This window comes from Carcharhinus amblyrhynchos, chromosome 23 (genome assembly GCF_965287045.1).
Source record: "Carcharhinus amblyrhynchos chromosome 23, sCarAmb.v2.hapA, whole genome shotgun sequence".
NCBI lineage: Eukaryota > Metazoa > Chordata > Chondrichthyes > Carcharhiniformes > Carcharhinidae > Carcharhinus > Carcharhinus amblyrhynchos.
In genome coordinates, this window is record NC_137346.1 from 19,075,233 (window position 1) to 19,094,266 (window position 19,034).

Below are 19,034 nucleotides of genomic sequence, written 5' to 3' on the forward strand. Positions count from 1 at the left end.
TCACACAAGCACATTACAGAAGATTTTCCTAAGTGGATATGAGAACAGTCAATCCAATCTTCATTACAAGTATGAAGAAATCATATGTTGACTTGAAAAGTGCCCAATCTTCCCTGGACAAATGATCAATTTAAAGAGGTGTACAATACTTCACAAATTCCAAGCAGCAGCTTAAATTTTTGTAAATTTATTCTTGGTCTATTTTTAATACAGCTTTGAAAATATTATTAAAATGTTTGACTTCAGGTAAATGCACAAAACAGAAATAATTTTGATTAGCGTTGAGTAAAAAAATCCAAAATCAAGTCAATGAGTTCAAATAAAAATCAGTAGAATTACTGTTATGTTTACCAAAGAACAATGTCATTTAAAATAGTGAATTTTAAGAAAATATAAGACTTTAAATTTATGTAGGAAATGCCATGGAGAAGTTTATAGACACAGTTAATCTAATTAAATAATAAATTAATCTGTTAAATGCCAATAATTAAAGGGGGAGAGAGGAAGTGAAATTTTACATGCACAAAAGGATATTAGACAAAATTGGCATCAATATATTCCTTCCGATGCTGTTTTATATTTTAAAGATTTTCTTCACTACTTTTGTCTTTGTTCCTTCGATGTCCTGCAGGAAAAATAACTCTTGGATTAAATCTCTTTTGAGCAATTGTGGGCTTCCAGCAGGCTACGCTGTAATAAACGTGGAAATCATAATTAAAGCGCATCCATAGCTTGTTTTTAATTAAAAATGAAGTACAAAAGAGGATGATACTTACAGTCTTGCCTTCTTATTGAGTATCATTCTCAACACGCGTGTCGGTTTTCTTTCTGCATGTCTGAAAAAGGAATTCCATCAGGTGAAACTTGTCTGTGGATTGAGCAATATTTTGTCTAGCAAATGTTGCCTATAGTGCCACAGAAAGATTCCCCAAACACTATGATGTGGAGATGCTGGCATCAGACTGGGGTGGGCATAGTAAGAGGTCTGAGAACACCAGGTTAAAGTCCAACAGGTTTATTTGCAATCACGAGCTTTTGCTGTGCTACTCTTTCATCAGGTGAGCCAAAAGTTCCAAAAGCTCATGATTCGAAATAAACCTGTTGGACTTTAACCTGGTGTTATAAAACTTCTTACTGTCTCCAAACACTAGGCAGTAACAGTTGGTTCAACAACATCATGCAAGCATGGTGTTGTGATTAGATTCTTGATTAACAAGATGGTGAAAGATTACTGGGGGACAGGCAGGAATGTCTGGGTGGTATGGTGGCACAGTGTTTAGCACTGCTACCTCACAACGCCAGGGACTGGGGTTCAATTTCAGCCTTGGATGATTAATTACGTGCAGTTTGCGCATCCTCCCCGCTGTTTTACTTTTAGTTTTATATTCTGTGCAAAGCAAAGAACAGCTCTTCAATAAAAGCTGATTGTGTGGTTTGAATCGACATATGCTAACCAAGTGTATTTCTTTCTGTTAAAACCCACACATTAACCATTGTAGAGGTTACAATCAGATCAGCTATGAAGTTATTGAACAGCAGAGCAAGCTCAAAGTGCTGAGTGGCCAATTCCTGCTCCTAATTCATGGGCAGGATTTTACAGCCTCGCTCGACCCGTGATTGGAAAATCCTACCCGAGGTCTATGGACCTTCCCACTGTCTGCCCCTCGCCCACTCCCATCCCCATGGTGAGCAGGACTGTAGAATTCCAGTGCATAGGTTCAAATGGTCTCACTTATTCTTTCAATAAAAGCAGGACTAGCCCCTTCAGCTCTTCAAGCCTGCTCAGCCATTCATTTTGATCATCTCTGATTATCAAATACAATATTCTTTCCCTCATATCTCTTGATCCCTTTAGCCCCAAGAGCTATATCTAATTTCTTCTTGAAATCACACAACATTTTGGCCTCAACCGCTTTATGTGGGAAAAAATTTACCACTCTCTGGGTGAAGACATTTCTCCTCACCTCAGCCCTAAAACGTTTACCTCTTGTCCTCAAACTATGACCCTGAGTTTTGGATTCCCCCATTAACAAGAACATATTTTGTGAATCTACCTTGTCTAACCCTGTTAGAATTTTATAAGTTTCTATGAGATCCCCTCTCACTCTTCTAAACTCCAGTGAATATAATCCTAGCACAAGGCTCGCTTTCTATTAAAGTTGGGGATTGTTTGTGCAGTTTCCACATTTTCCAACAATGCAAGTAACAGGAACAACATGAATGGGTAGGATTTTAGAGAACAGTTCTGACAGTACCAGAGAGGAATACAATTCCTCTTTCAGTAAAAGAAATCTGAGATTTCTCAGTAATTAACAGCCCATTAAATTGCACAAACATATGTTCTGAAGCACACAAGTTCTGAGGGTATGATTTTAGTATCTAGAAATATAAAATCAGATTCACTTATTTTCCACTAAAACACAAATTTCTTTTCCATCCATTTCCTGTTGGATTTGTTACTGTGTTCAGGGAAGGAAGGACTTTGGTCTTAACCTTCTTTTATGATTGCAATAAAAGTATTTTATTTCAACAGCTTTCAGCAGAATATGAGGGAAATTTTGGCTGTGAGCTAATCTTGATGTTAGTTACATTTAATTAAAGAAGTGTATAATTAAGCAACTCTAGCCTGAAGTTCATGAACCTTCAGTGCATTGCCCGGTACAGTGCATATCCCTAGTGCTGGGAGTGCACTCATATTTTCCACCATCTTTAACAAAGTATGATGTCAAGTAGGAACCTTTAATTCTATGTAGCTTCAGTATGTAATGGTAAAATTGTGGGTGGAATTTTACTGGCACATCCGCCTGAGGTTCGTATGATCCTGCCTGATGCCAAGGGAGAATGCCATTCTCTGAACCTTACCCTCCCCAACCCCCAACACCCGGAATCGGGGCAGGCGTGCCAGTACTTTTTTGGCCTGTGTGTTTGAATTCTCATATCTTTCTTGAAATTAATTAATGGGGGAAGTGATGGCTTAGTGATATTATCGCCAGATTATTAAGCCAGAAACTCATCTAGCGTTCTGGTGGTCCAGGTTCAAATCCCACCATGGCAGCTGGTGAAATTTGAATTTAATAAAATTCAATTAAGAATCTACCGATGGCCGTGAAACCATTGTTGATTCCTGAAATTAACTAATGGGACAGGTGACAGCCTAGTGGTATTATCACTAGACAATTAGTCCAGAAACTCAGCCAATGTTCTGGGGACCTGGGTTTGAATCCCTGCACAGCAGATGGTGGAATTTGAATTCAACAAAAAAATCTGGAATTAAGAATCCACTGATGACCTTGAAACCATTGTCGCTTATTGGGAAAAACCCATCTGGTTCACTAACGTCTATTAGGGAAGGAAATCTGCCATCCTTCCTTGGTCTGGCCTACACGTGACCCCAGAGCCACAACAATGTGGTTGACTCTCAACTGCCCTCAGGAAACTAGGGATGGGCAATAAATGCTGGCCAGCCAGCAACGCCCATGTCCCACAAATGAAAAAGAAATGATGGGCATACTTCAGAGTTTTTTTGTTCACTGATGTTGCTGAATCTATCTTCAGCTAGACATACTAAATTAAGTGACCTCTCTTCTTCACCCAGAAGTATTCCTTCACTTGTTTTATGTTCAGAGTTTTATGTCACCATTCCAATTTATAGCTGATGAACCACTGAATTACAGGCTCTTAATTGACAAAGAACAAAGAACAGTACAGCACAGAAACAGACTCTTTGGCACATCAAGCCCATGCTGATCATGATGTCCTATTTAGGCCAACTACCTGTATCCCTCTATTCCCCGCCTGTTCATGTGCCTATCCAGATCAGTCTTAGTTAGGGTTAGAGTTTTAAAAGATAACCACCCTGATAAATGCCAAACGCTGTGGCAAGAGTAGGAACAGTGTCAAGTTTCAACTACCCACCTGTAGCAATATAATAATGGATAAAGTTCATTCCAATTGGTAGTTTCAAATGCTCTGCACCTCTTACTGTTTGAACCACTTTTGTTCATTATACATCAGGGCTGGGGTACGCCCCTTAAATACATTTAAGAGAAAAATTTGTTCCATCTTCAATTTCAATCCCAAAAGGATTTTCCTATCTTTATACCTACAGTGTAGACAGAGGCCTTCAGGTCTGCACTGACTCTCTGCCACAGCTTCACACCCGAGCCCTATCCCTGAAACCTGTGTCCACGTGGATTTCCTCCGGGTGCTCCGGTTTCCTCTCACAGTCTGAAAGATGTGTTGGTTAGATGCATTGACCCAAACAGGTGCCGGGGTGTGGTGACTTGGGAAATTTCACAGTAACTTGAATGCCATGTTAATGTAAGCCTACTTGTGACTAATAAAATAAATTTGAACTTAACTTAGCTGATTCCGCTAACTTACTCATCTTGGGACACTAAGGGGGCAATTTTGTGTGACCAATCCACCTAATCTACACATCTTTGGAGTGTGGAAGGAAACGGGAGCACCCGGAGGGAGCCCACACAACACGGGGAGAATGTGCAAATACCACACAGAGTCACCCGAGGCTGGATTCAAACCCAAGTCTCTGGTGCTGTGAGGCAGCGATGCTAACCATTGTGCCACTGTTTTCACTATAACAAATGGTTCCATTTTGGTGAAGACAAAACCACCCAGGACCAGGGCTCCAAAATAAAGATGGTTACGTTTATAAGTAAAACATGAAAATATATCTCTTATAATCATGTTTTAGATATTAAAATCCATCAACGGTACTGATTAATGAAGAAGGTTTTAGAAGCTGATGGTATTTGGAACTGTAGGTTTCAAGTGTGCTTTATTGCTATGTATCACTCGAAACAGCTACACTGGCCTTTAATATATCTAACATTTCCCCAACAGTCACTGTGATCACTTTAATTCTTGTCATAAAAAAATGTACAATAATGTTGCAGCCAAGGCAAATATTAGTTTTCGATAGTATGTAAACCACACCTCAGGTCTGAAGGTCATACAACCTATTGTAGTGGTTGAAAGTTACCCTGTTTTAGTTCATAGTTTAATACAGAAATTGCTAGACAGGCAGTTTTATAACATTTTCATAGAATAAAATCCCTACAGTGCAGAAGGAGGCCATTCAACCCATTGTGTCTACACCGACAACAATCCCACTCGGCCCTATCCCCAGAACCCTATGTATTTACCTTGCTGGTCCCCCTGACACTAAGGGGCAATTTAGCACGGCCAATCAACCTAACCCACACATCTTGTGTGGGAGGAAACTGGAGCACTGGGAGGAAACCCACGCAGACATGGGGGGAATGTGCAAACTCCATCCAGGCAGTGACCCAAGGCTGGAATTGAACCTGGAGCTGTGAGGCACCAGTGCTCACCACAGTGCCACTGTGTCATCCATTTTATAAACACACCTAATACTACCTGGAAGGACTACTTCTCTGTACTGAAGGAAGTATCCATCTTATTCTTTCAAAGAGAGCTGGCTGATTCTGACAAGGCAGATTCCTTAAAATCTATCACAAAAGGGGAAGAATGGTAGGAAGGACTATTACTTACGTGGCGAAAAACTGCAGCAGGCGACGGTGCAGAGGGACCTCGGGGTCCTTGTGCATGAATCGCAAAAACCCAGCTTGCAGGTGCAGCAGGTGGTCAGGAAGGCGAATGGGATGCTGGCCTTCATAGCGAGGGGGATTGAATATAAAAGTAGGGAGGTCTTGCTGCAGCTGTATAGGGCATTGGTGAGGCCGCAGCTGGAGTACTGTGTGCAGTTTTGGGCGCCGCACCTGCGCAAGGATATTTTGGCCCTGGAGGGAGTGCAGAGGAGGTTTACTAGGCTGATACCGGAGTTGAGGGGATTGAGCTATGAGGAGAGGCTGAATAAACTAGGCTTGTACTCGTTAGAGTTTAGAAGAATGAGGGGAGATCTCATTGAGACGTATAAGATGATGAATGGGATGGATAGGATAGAGGTGGAGAGACTCTTCCCGCTCAAAAAAGACAGTAGGACTAGGGGGCACAGCCTCAAGATAAAGGGGAGGCGGTTTAGAACGGAGTTGAGGAGGAACTTCTTCACTCAAAGGGTGGTGAATCTCTGGAATTCTCTGCCCGTTGAAGTGGTGGAGGCTGCCTCGCTAAATATTTTTAAGAAGCGGGTTGATGGGTTTTTGATAAGAGAAGGGATTAAGGGTTATGGGGAGAGGGCGGGAAAGTGGAACTGAGCCACGACAGATCAGCCATGATCTTATTGAATGGCGGGGCAGGCTCGAAGGGCTAGATGGCCTACTCCTGCTCCTATTTCTTATGTTCTTATGTTCTTAAGACCTCCATAGCCCATTGGGGATTCAACTATCAGTGAAATGTGAAACACACCTCAACTGTGTTGACTTCCAGCTTAACTGCAGTGGTTTAGAGGGACTTTGAGTAACTGCTTCAGTAATTATCATATTGACCTCAGAGCTTGGGAGACATCTGAAATTAATGCTGTATATTGAATTTCCCAACAGCTGAAGAAAGTCAGACACTGCCAGGTCAAGTAGGTATTTGTTCTATTTCCAGCCCTGCCTATGGGCCAGGAGAAATGAGACTGTTTGCTCCCTGCCCCCCAAAGCAACCCTTCTGCTGCAACCTTTCCCTTGCATTGACCTTCCCTCAGGCTTAATGCTCTCCCCCAACCACCAACCCTGTTAACCTCACTATCCCTCCTTGCTACCTCACTCTGAATTGTTCCCCTCACCGATCTCCAACGTCAGATTGCCAGGAACAATTCCTAGCAATTGCAACCTTCTCCAGCAGACTTTCCCAGCCAGCAGACAGTCAGCCTTCACCCTGGCCAACAGTGGGTCAGGAAAGGAAGGAAAGATGTTCTAACATGATTGTGCCATTAACTTCACCAGAGCCTTCCTTCCTGGTATTTTTTGGGTTGCATCCCTCCTTACGTCAGGGAGAGCCATCAGATAGTCTTTCTGAATGCTACTTTGGTCAGCAGAGATTATTAATTGGGCAGGATTCCTTTCTATTTTACCTTCCAATCTATACTCAGAAGCAGAGGGTCTAAATCAGGAAATATATTGTAGTGTATAAATTTAGACTGAAATGCGGAAAGCAAAATAAAACAGATGGAAAGGAAGATGGGATTAAGAGAGAAATAAAAGAGTTAGAAAGATAAAGTCAAAAATAAAGCCCCCAACATTGATTAAAATTTGAACGAGTGAGACTACACACTTATAAAATTAAATTTTCAGTGCTGGAGCAAGGTGCTTTGAGTGTAATAATGAATGATTACAGCATTAAAAATTTACTAACAGCTGAGTGTACCAGCTCTGATGTTTTCTGCCACATTTAGTGAATAAGTATGGTCATTTAGTGCTCTTATGTATATTCCAAAGCCAAGTCCATCAGTGAGATACCGTTCTAGAGCAGCCTGCGGTGGAGGACAATGGTTGGATGACAAATTTTGGATTTATGCATTATTATGCCTTTTGCAAGTGCCAGCCTACTTGATTTACTCCATTATAATTGTGAGCGTAATGTTACCAATATTCTCAACACAAAACCCAGGCCAAAGTGGTTTATTGTTTTTCTGAAAAAAAGAGATATGCCATCAAAGTTTTTTATCTTGTACTCATCAGGACGGTTGGCAAGAATAAGAACAATAAAGGGAGAAACAATTTATACTGCATGAGAAGAGAGTGCTGATTGATTAGCAAATTAAGCCATAGAGACTTACAGCACAAATAGAGGTCTTCAGCCTATCATGTCTGTGCACCTACCTATTCCAATCCACTTTCCCAGTATTTGGTCCATAGCAGTAAATTTCAGATCCCCCCCCGCTCTCTGGATGAAGAGGTTTTTCTTCAAATCCCCTTTAAATCTCCTGCCCTTCCCTTCAATCTATGCCCCTAGGTTATTGACCCCTCTTCTAAGGGGAGAAGTGCCTTCTTATCAATCCTATCTCTGTTCCTTATAATTTTGTGAACCTCAGTCAGGACCACCCCCCCCCCGCCCACCCCCTGCCCCCTCAGCATTCTCTGCCATAAAGAAAACAACCTCAGCCTAACCAGTCTCTCTTCATAGCTGAAACTCTCCAGCCCGCGCAACATCCTGGTGAACCCCTTCTACACCCTCACTCATGCAATCACATTCTTTCTATTGTATGGCGACTACAACTGCACACTGTACTCCAGCTGTGGCCTAACGAGTGTTTTATATTGCAGAGTCTGCACGTTCTCCCCGTGTCTGCGTGGGTTTCCTCCAGGTGCACCGGTTTCCTCTCACATTCCGAAAGACGTGCTGGTTAGGTGCACTGGCAATACTAAATTCTCCCTCGGTGTACCCAAACAGGCGCCAGAGTGTGGCGACTAGGGGAATTTCTCAGTGCAGCGTAAACGTAAGCCTACTTGTGACACGAATAAAATTGAAAGAAAAATAAAGATTTCTGATGACCCATCAAAGCTTACTTCACATGTAAAAGCTGGTTTCAGTTCACGGGTAAATGCATTTTTGTCTATTGAAGTGATCCTTTGTATTGGGCATGAGAAGAAAAGTAGAATCTTTTGAGGTATGATTTACGGAATATTTGCAGGTAGTAAAATAATAATAACTTGAGTCAGTTATTTGTGATTTGAACAGTAGTCGCCCCGCATCAGTTATAGATTTCCCTCCTTTCATTGTGTCTCGCCATTTACCTGTACTACAAATCATTCATACCTTTGTTGCCAGAGTACAAAAACAGTGTCAATCTTTCCTTCCTGCCTCTGGTGCTCTCCATTGAACATTCCATTCCTTGATGCCATGGATAAGATGGAGAATCCACTTTATTGGGATTCCTCACCATTAATCTGGGTGCTGCAATTTTATCTCAGAATATTGACTACTGCATACTTGGGAGCTTCACTCGTCCACGTCTATTCCATTCCCGTTCTAAAAGTGTCCATTTCTCACGCACTCACCTGAATTATTTGGCTTCTCCGTGAAAAGATCCCGAAAAGAGCAGTCAGCACAATAACCACCAGCCCAGCAATGATTGGTTCAATTGGTAATTCATAAGGTTTGTCTGTCAAAGAACATAATCGCATTTTTTTAAGAACAGCAGCAATTTTTTAAAAACATAAATTAAATATAGTTTTATGGATGGATGGACTGTCTCAAAGCACTTTACTGCAATGGTATACTTTGGAAGTGTCAGCATTACTTGTAATATTGGAAACGCAGCAGCCAATTTGCATGTAGTAAGCTTCCACAAATAAAGTTGTGATAATGACCAGTTTTTTGTGATGTTGATTGAGGGACAAATATTGGTTAGGATAACTTTCTTGCTCTTATTCAAAATAGTGTTATGGGATCTATTACATCTGCCTAAGAGGGCAGACAGGGTTTATCAAGTTATCCCAAATTATGGCACCTTTGACAGTACAGCACTCCCTTTGCCTGTGTGGAGTCTGCACATTCTCCCCTTGTCTGCTTGGGTTTTCTCTGGATGCTTCGGTTTCCTCCTACAGTCTGGGGTTGGCTGCATTGGTTAAGTGCTGGTTAGGTGGATTGGCCATGCTAATTTCTCCCTCAGTGTGCCCGAACAGGTGCTAGAGTGTGGCAACTAGGGGATTTTCACAGTAACATTATTGCAGTGTTAATGTAAGCTACTTGTGTCACTAATAAATAATTAAAACCTCAATACTACAGTGAAGAGTCAGACTAGATTTTTCTGCTCAAGTACTGGACTGGGAACCAAACACACAATCTTCAGACTCTGCTTCTAGTGAAGGTCAGCAACATCTTGTTCATTTAATAAACTGCAACTGCCGAAGAAGAGAAACTAGTAGTTTGCCATTAGAACAAATCATTATTTGTCTAGTTTATTTATTAGTGTCACAGGTAAGCTTACATTAACACTGCAATGAAGTCACTGCAAAAATCCCCTAGCCGCCACACACTGGCACCTGATCGGGTACACTAAGGGGGAATTTAGTATGGCCAATGCACCGAACCAGCAAGCATCTCAGACTGTGGGAAACTGGAACACCTGGGAAGAAACCCATGCAGACATGGGGAGAATGTGCAGACCTGCACAGACAATGACCCAAGCCAGGAATTGAACCCGGGTCCTTGGTGCCATGAAGCAGCAGTGTTAACCATTGTGCCACCATGCCACCTATTTGGATTGGAAAAGAACTCATACAATAAAAACACACAAAAATGGAATACAGAAAAGGAAATATTACATTTGCTCATTTGAGGTTAGCTGTTCATCAGGGTTATGAGGCTTGTTCATTCTTACCTTTCACATTCAGGTGGAAGGACAGATTGCTGCTTCCAAGTGTAGACTTTGCCATACAGGTGTATGTCCCACTTTCCATCTTCTGTATCTTCCTCATAGATAGTCTAAAAACACTACTGTCCCAGTGCACACTGTGTCTGCCGGCCATCATCTTCAAGGTATTGTTATCTTTATACCAGGACATCACAGCTGGTGGGTTCGATTTCACATTACATGTTAGCGCCACATCATTTCCTGCAAATACTTCTATTTCCTCCTCTCCATCCCTACTCAGAATGGGGATAACTAAAAATTCAAGCATAAAATACTACACATAATTATAAAGCTATTTTAAATTGTTACTTTTATGTACTATTTCTAAACATGAACACATTAAAATTGCTGTTCAAATATCACACCGTAGACATACTAAATTCTTTTCTGAATGTTAAAGATGAAATGTTCACACTCTTCCATAGAACCCTTACAGTGTAGCAGGAGACCATTCAACCCATCAAGTCTGCACCAATTCTCCAAATGAGCAGCTTGCCCAAGCTCACCCCACTGGCCCATCACCATAACCCACACATTTACTATGGCTAATCCACCTAACCTAGATATCTTTGGACTGTGGGAGAAAACCAGAGCACCTGGAGGACACCCATGCAGACACAGGGAGAATGTGCAAACATCACACAGAGAGTCACCCAAGGCCAGAATCAAACCCATGTTGCTGGTCCACTGAGGCAACAATGCTAAATACAATGCCACCATGCCACCCTTTCTTTTTAAGTTTATTTATTTATTGGTGTCACAAGTAGGCTTACATTAACATTGCAATGAAGTTACTGTGAAAACCCCCTAGTCACCACAGTCCAGCACCTATTCAGGTACACTGAGGGAGAATTTAGCAGAACCAATGCACCTACCAACATGCCTTTCAGACTGTGGGAGGAAACCCATGTAGACACAGGAAGGATGTGCAAATGTCACACAGGGAGTCACCGAAGGCCAGAATCAAGCCCACGTTCCTGGCGCTGTGAGGCAGCTGTGCTAACCACTGTGCCACTGTGTCACCCTTTCTGAGAAACATATTGGACATTCCATTGAAAGCAATAGTACATGGCCTTCAAGGTGCCTCAACACTATACCAGAGGTGTTATTTTTTTCAATTTCTCGTTCACTTTGCCTGCCTGAACAAATTTGCCGAACCAAAAAAATCTTGGATCATAAATATCTGTGGCCTAAATCATACCAAACCTGAAAAGATCATTTCATAACAGAGAGTCTGATTATCAAAAAAAATTCAACAGCATTCGAGAGGGTGCAGAGGAGATTTACTACCAATAAGAAGAGACGTCAGCAATGAGAAAAGAAGAGAGAAACGAGGATTCTTCCCCTGAGCACATTGAAGAGTGTGGGGAGATTTAAAATGAGTATGCAAAATTGGGAAGAGCTTTGACAGAGTAAATAAGAAGGAACTGTTTCCACTAAAATGCAAGTCTTAACTTCAGAACATAGCACTGAGAAAATTATCGAGTAACTATAGGGAGATGAGTCTTTTGTTAAATGAGATGCTATGATCTGCAATGCACTATCTGAAAGAGTGATGAAGCAAAATGCCAGTAACTTCCAAAAGGCAACTGAAAATCTGTTTGGAAGGAAAGAAATACGGGACCGTGGGAAAAGACCAAAGCAATGGAACTGACTGGATTGCTCTTTCAATGAGCCAGCACATGCGCCCAGGTCCAGATATATTTCTTCTCTTTTCTAAGGTTTTATGAGTCCATTTAAATTGAGCTGCCATTAACTTCCTGTACTTGACCCACTCACGCCATTTGCCTCTCCTTGTTATAGAATGAATAGCTTACATTTTTATTCCCAGCTGAATCAGGAACATGAGGTGAGTTTTCCCATTCTACCCACTATGGCAAAGGTCCATTTACCTCAGGTGGGATTTCCTGGTTTCGGGGTGAGAGCAGCCAAAAAATCCCTCCCAAAATACTTCAATCAAAGTTTGCATTCTGTGCTTCCTATAATGTGGTGAGAAATTTACCACGAACCTCTCTACCGGCTTTCTGATGTTCTCCACCATTTCTGGGATTTTGGTTGATGTACTTTAAGCGCATGTAAGTAATGGGAACATATAATTTCTGCCTGTACAATGTTGCAGCAGTATATCCATAATACTCCTGGCATCACGCCAGTGGCAAAGGAATTGGTGGCTATCTCTCTTTACCATCTCAAACCAGCAAAGCATCAATGCCAATGAGGGAGAATTGAAACAAAATTAAACTTTAACCTGCACGATTGATTCTAGGATGAGCAATTTCATAAGGTAATGCATTATTTTAAAACAGAATTTAATTTCAGAGCAATTCGTTTTGTCACCTTGAGTTAATTGCTGAGATGCTTCAAAGGTTCTAGATTGTTGCTTGGGTCTATTGAGATGTTCCAAATTGGAAGAGCAGGCACCATCACACTTTGGCCTACCATAGAAACTTGCCTCCCACTTTGGATATGCAATATAGTTTAAGCTCTCGGTAGGCCCTGGGACCATGAAGTACTGCCATGACCAAAATTTTCAACTTCCCTCAAAAACTCTGGCCAAAATCTATCGGATGATGAAAGCTAATTTCTACACATGGTCTTACGATTCCATAACTAATACTGTGACTGGGTGAAAACTGAAAACTTTTTGATTTCTTTATTGGTAGTATCTCTTTCCCCAGTAAGTTCCTTTTAACAATATTGTTTTTTTCCAGTAAGATCAGTAGGTTACTCACATCTGATGTCCAAGTGCACAGTTACATTAACGTTACCATTTTTCTTTAAACTGCAACTGAAGGTAGCATCAGTGTCATCTTCTGTAATTGGATCAACACAAACAGTGCTAATATTAATTTGATTCATAGCCTTCAATTTAATTTGTCTGTCTCCACGAAGCCAGACTAACTCTTCATCGCAGGTGTTGTTGACTGCTGAGCATGTTAACAAAAGAGAATCGGAGACATTCTTGATGATTCTGTAGTTAGTTGTGATACCATTGATAGCAAGACTTACACCTAGATGAAGAAGAATAGCATTACTTTGCATGCATCTGACAAGAGGATTCAACTTAGGAAGTAATAAGCACAATATTTGTATTGTAAATTCCAAACTGTGTTTTTTTATTTGTGGGACATGGGCGTCGCTGGCAGGCCAGCATTTATTGCCCATCCCCAGTTGCCCGAGGGCAGTTAAGAATCAACCACATTGCTATGGCTCTGTAGTCACATGTAGGCCAGACCAGGTAAGGACGGCAGATTTCCTTCCCTAATAGTAATTAGTGAACCAAATGAGTTTTTTCTGACAATGGTTTCACGGTCATCAGTAGATTATGAACTCCAACTATTTTTTAATTGAATTCAAATTCAATAATTGCGTGGTGGGATTTGAACCCTGGTCACCAGAACATTAGCTGAATTTCTAGATTAATAGTCTTGTGATAATACCACTAGGCCATCGCCTTCCCTCCAGAGGTGAATAAAGTGATTACAGAATAAGGTTTCTATCACATGAAAATGCTATGAAAGTCTACATTTTTATGACAGGACAAAAGAGTGTTGTTACTTTGAAAGCTCAAATCAAACAGCCTACCTTAAAAAGGAAAAGCATCTACCCAGTTTTTTTATTTATTCTTTTACAAGTTGTAAATGTTGTTGGCTAGGTCAGCATTTATTGTCTATCCCTAATTTCCTTTCGAGAACATGGTGGTGAGCTGCCTTCTTGAATCATTGCAGTCCTGCTAGTGTAGGTGCACCCACAGTGCTATGAGGAAGGGAGTTCCAGGATTTTGACCTAGTGACAGTAAAGGAACAGGATATAGTTCCAAATCAGAATGGTGTGTGGCTTTGAGGGATATTTGCAGGTGGTGATGTTCTCATGTATCTGCTGCCCTTGTCCTAATAGGTGGCAGAAGCTGTGGGTTTCGAAAGTGTTGTTAGAGACTTAGGGAGTTTTGCAGTGCATCTTGTAAATGGTACACACTGCTGCCACTGTGAATTGGTGGTGGAGGGAATGAATGCTTAATGTGGTGGATGAGCTGTCAAGTGGCTTGGATGGCACTGAACTTTTTGAGTGTTGTTGGAGCTGCACTCATCCAGGCAGGTGGACACTATCCCATAGCCCTCCTGACTTGTGCCTTTTAGACAGTGGACAAGCTTTGGTGAGTCAGGAAGTGAGTTATTATGCCCAGCCACAGTCCTGCTCTTGTAGCTACAGTATTTAGAGGTGGTCTGGTAACACTCAGGATATCAGAAGTGGACAACTCAGCAATTGTGTTGCCATTGAATGTCAATGAAAGGGTTTTACATTCTCCCTTGGTGGAGATCACTGACTGACACTTGTGTGGCATAAATGTCACTTGCCACTCATCAGCCCAAGACTAAATGTTGTTCAAGTCTGGTAGCATATCTGAGTAATTGTGAATGGTGCAATACATTGCGCAATTGTCACGAAACATTCCATTTCTGACTTTATGATGGGGGGTTCTGGAGCAGAAGTCTAATTGAGTTACTAATGCTGTAACTATAAATCTTACGTTATAATGTTTAATTTGCTCATCAATTTCTTTTTGATGTGAGACTAAAGTGAAGAGTTTGTGGCTCCACTAACTAAATTTTTTTTATCTAATAGCTCACAGACATCAGGTAAACAAAACATGTAGTTGATTTTGGGCAGCACAAGGAGCTTTTTGAATTACTTCTCCACTTAATTGCCGAAAAAATATACCTAATGCAGCTCAGCTATTTTGAATGATGCAAACAAAAAAAAATCAGGAAGAAGGAAATGAGACTTTAAAAAAACTGATTTAAAATGTCAATAAACTGGAATGGAGTATGACTACCAAGTTTCAGAATTTGTCTACAAATTGCATTGCGCAAACCAGTCAAATTCAGTTTTTGAAACATCAGTACAAGTATAGGCCATTCAACCCCTCAAACCTGTTCTATCATTCAGATAGATCATGACTAATCGGTATCTCAACACCATTTAGCTACTGTTTATCGATATCCATCAGTTCCATTATGTAATAAAATCAGACTTAATCATTTCATTTGTTTACGGCATTCACAATCTTTCAGAGAAAGAAATTCTAGATTCCTGTTAACAATTGAGTGAATATAGGTTTGCTGATTTCATTCCTGAATGGTTAGTTGTAATCCTTCATTGAAAAGTTCTGCATCCAGATCTTAAGTTTGACAAATGTGATGCCTGCCAATTTATTTCACACAAAGCATCATTTCAGGAGGGGCACAGATTGGTATTATACATCAGAAAACCATGGAACATTAATACTCAGTCATTAATTCGCTGACTGGAATAATAAAGTCGCTCACAAAGTTGGAGAAATTTCTTTACTCAAAGTCCGATTATTATTTAGTACATGTTATAAGGTAAGGGAATGGAATCAAAGGCATTTGGACATTCAAAATGAGGCTGATGTCTGGCAGAGTAAGGGTGCTGGACATAAGAGCTCCATAGAGTGAACTGACGGTTTCATCCTTGAACTTTTCATATATTCTTAGAAATGATTTGTTCTAGTCATTGTAAAAGCTATTGATTTCCAGGTGTTTCTTCAATATTCTGTTTACGTCATAAAAAAATCAACGCTTTTGGGCACAAGTATGTTTGTGTCACAAATCACAGGGGAGGCAATGGCCGAGTGGTATTATCATTTGTCTATTAATCCAGAAAATCAGCTAATGTTCCGGGGACCCAGATTTGAATCCTGTCACGACAGCTGGTGGAATTTGAATTCAATAAAAAAATCTGGAAGTAAAAATCTACTGATGGCCATGAAACCATTGTCAATTGTCGAAAAAACCCAACTGGTTCACTAATGTCCTTTAGGGAAGGAAATTAGTGTTCTTACCTGGTCTGGCCTACATGTAACCGCAGAGCCACAGCAATGTGACTATCAACTACCCTCTGAAATGGCCTAGCAAGCCACTCAGTTCAAGGGCAACTAGGGATGGGCAATAAATGCTGGTCAAGCCAGCGATGCCCAAGTCCCGCGGATGAATAAAAAAAGAGTCTGTTAGCCAGAAACGTTTCTTAGCGATTAGCAACCTGATCAGAAGTCACGCTCTTGCTGTCAGTAGCATTATTACGTATAAATACAATATATAACATATAAGCAACTAACAATATCACTACACTTAATTGACTTCGCATGGAATCCCTACAATGCAGAAGGAGGCTATTCCGCCCATCGAGTCTGCACCAACAACAATCCCACCCAGGTCCTATCCCATAACCCCACGTATTTACCTCATTAATCCCTTTAAACTACACATCCTGGGACACTAAGGGGCAATTTAGCATGGCCAATCAACCCAACCGGCACATCCTTGGACAGTGGGAGAAAATTAAGGCACCCGGGGAGGATGTGCAAGCTCCACATAGACAGTGACCCAAGCCAGGAATTGAACCCGGGTGCTAACCATCGTGCCACCATGCTGCCCTTTAATAAATAGTTTGGAGGAGAAGGATTGGTACAAATTCACATTTTTAAAAAAAATCTTAAGTTAGCTCTTGAGAAGCCATTGAGTTACTGAAAGTATGTATTTATCAAGTGTAGACTCTTGAAAGCTGACTTTGTTGACTTTTTACAAGCTACATAGAGTTGGTGCACTCTTAACACACTTTCAAAGCACACTTATTGCAACAAATTCTACAGAATGTGATATAACTATGGTACGTTCAAAGCTAATATTGAGTTTAACACTGACTATATCGAACATTGATAGCAGTGATCCAAAATGTGATAAGCACCAAATGAACATACACTGAAATAAATAAAGATTTTCACATGGTTGAATGAGGTTAGAGTATTCCCACTGTGTGTTCCGGTCATTGAAAATAAATTAACATATAAATACATACCTGTGTATGCAGGAACAAAATGTAATGCCACAATAAAACTTAGCCCAATAATTAGATTCTCAAGGATCCATGGAGCCATATTTCAGGGATAAATGAAGAATTAGTAAAATTCTAAAGAGCTTTTGTATTCCTGATGAAGTTCTGAAGAAAAACAAGGTTCCCAAAAAAAAGGTGAACCTTTGACGAATTACTTCAGTTGTCGAACTGACATTTTTTGCTGGCTTGCCTCAGCATACGTGCTAACCGAGAAAGATCTCAACAAAACTGTACGCTATGTCATGAGAAACAGCCTTAAACAGCTAAATCTGATGCTTTCATCTTGAAAGTTAATATCTAATCCTTCAACATAAATGTATCTTGATTGATTTTTATGGCACCAGTAACGTAGATTTGAATTGCACAGTTTACATCTCCCCATTTTTGTTTTATAGTTTTTATAAGTGGGGGTCAGTAAAAGTTAACAACTGAGCAAGGTCATGAAATTTACCCATAATCCGATTAACCAAGGTGTTCAGTATTACTTCAAGGACACAGTTACATTTATTTTGATGATGTCAAATTATCACTGAAAGAGATAACAATGACCGATGAATGACATGTTGAAACTTTATCTGTCTCAATATCTTCTGTTGTCTCCTTCCAACAAAATAACTTGAAACTTGTGCAGTCCTTTGGCTGACAGCAATTAACTGTGATGCATGTGGTTACCTTTGTAATTACTAGAAGTCAGTTTAAGAAATGAATAAAACCTTGTGGACCCAGTGGACAGACAGAGATTGGACTCCTTATACATGATAACTAAAAAGAGTAGACTCTCAGAACAAAAATTATAGCTGTTTCAATCATATATTAAAGAATGTGGAATTAAATTGACTTTCATCAAATTGGTATGTATGAAGCTGATTAAAAGTCTTGGACTATCATAAAAAGCTTGCGTTAAGGAACAGCTAATTTGGTCTTTGAGGCCACTTCTTTTGAAGGACAATCCCTAATTAGTTAACCTAAAGAGGAACGTAAATAACTACAAGTAAAGACCTCTAGAATAAAAAAAAATCTACTTTTAAAAAAAGGAACAAACTTATACATTCTCAAGTAAACAACTTAAAGTACAATTTGCATGAAACTGAAAAGGCTGTTGGTCCGAGACATTAAATGGTATTTAGTTTCCTGATGGGGTGTATAGACAAATCTCTTAACTCCCTAAATTCAACTCAACCATCTTTTCACAAACACTTTTCTCTATACTGAACTGAAATAATAAGAATGTGAAATAGCACAAAATTTGATTTCAAAGAAGGAGCCGTACAAACTGATAACAGGAAAAGTGTTCTCTGGTAGTTTATTGGTTAACATTAATTAAAAGGGCATTACAAGATGGCATACACACAGGGGATCTTCTGGAAGCACCCCATATCCCACAATTTTATCAAGAAGCAATGTGTGATGCATCCGTTTACCACCAGTAAGCTTATTATGGAATTGCAGCCATACTTGAGCCCTATACCAGAGTATGGAAAGATTGCTGGTAGTTGTCAAGATCACTGGTCCTTAACTACATTGCAAGATCATGCTTCATAGAATCATAGAATCCCTACAGTGCAGAAGGAGACAATTCAGCCCATCAAGCCCACACACCGCCAATAATCCTATCTAGGCCCTATCCCATAACTCCACATATTTACCCTGTTAGTCCCCCTGATACTAAGAGGAATTTAGCATAGCCAATCCACCTAACCTGCACATCTTTGGAGTGTGGGAGAAAATGCACACAGACACGGGGAGAACGTACAAACTCCACACGGACAGTCACCCAAGGCCAGAATCGAACCCGGGTCCCTAGTGCTGTGACCACTCTGCCACCGTGCTACAAAGA

General features: G+C 40.5%; 1 protein-coding gene across 1 annotated transcript; it reads right to left on the reverse strand.

Annotated features, from left to right (window-relative positions):
• Positions 1 to 363: 363 nt before the first annotated feature.
• LOC145357414 (transmembrane and immunoglobulin domain-containing protein 1-like) lies at positions 364 to 17,370 on the reverse strand. The gene is made up of 6 exons (XM_080210740.1): positions 17,162 to 17,370; positions 13,018 to 13,296; positions 10,253 to 10,537; positions 8,928 to 9,031; positions 777 to 836; positions 364 to 690 (listed from the first exon to the last, which is right to left on the reverse strand). Exons 1-5 carry the CDS (start codon positions 17,238 to 17,240, stop codon positions 789 to 791), a joined length of 795 nt encoding a protein of 264 aa, XP_080066866.1. The 5' UTR covers positions 17,241 to 17,370; the 3' UTR covers positions 364 to 690; positions 777 to 788.
• Positions 17,371 to 19,034: the final 1,664 nt, after the last annotated feature.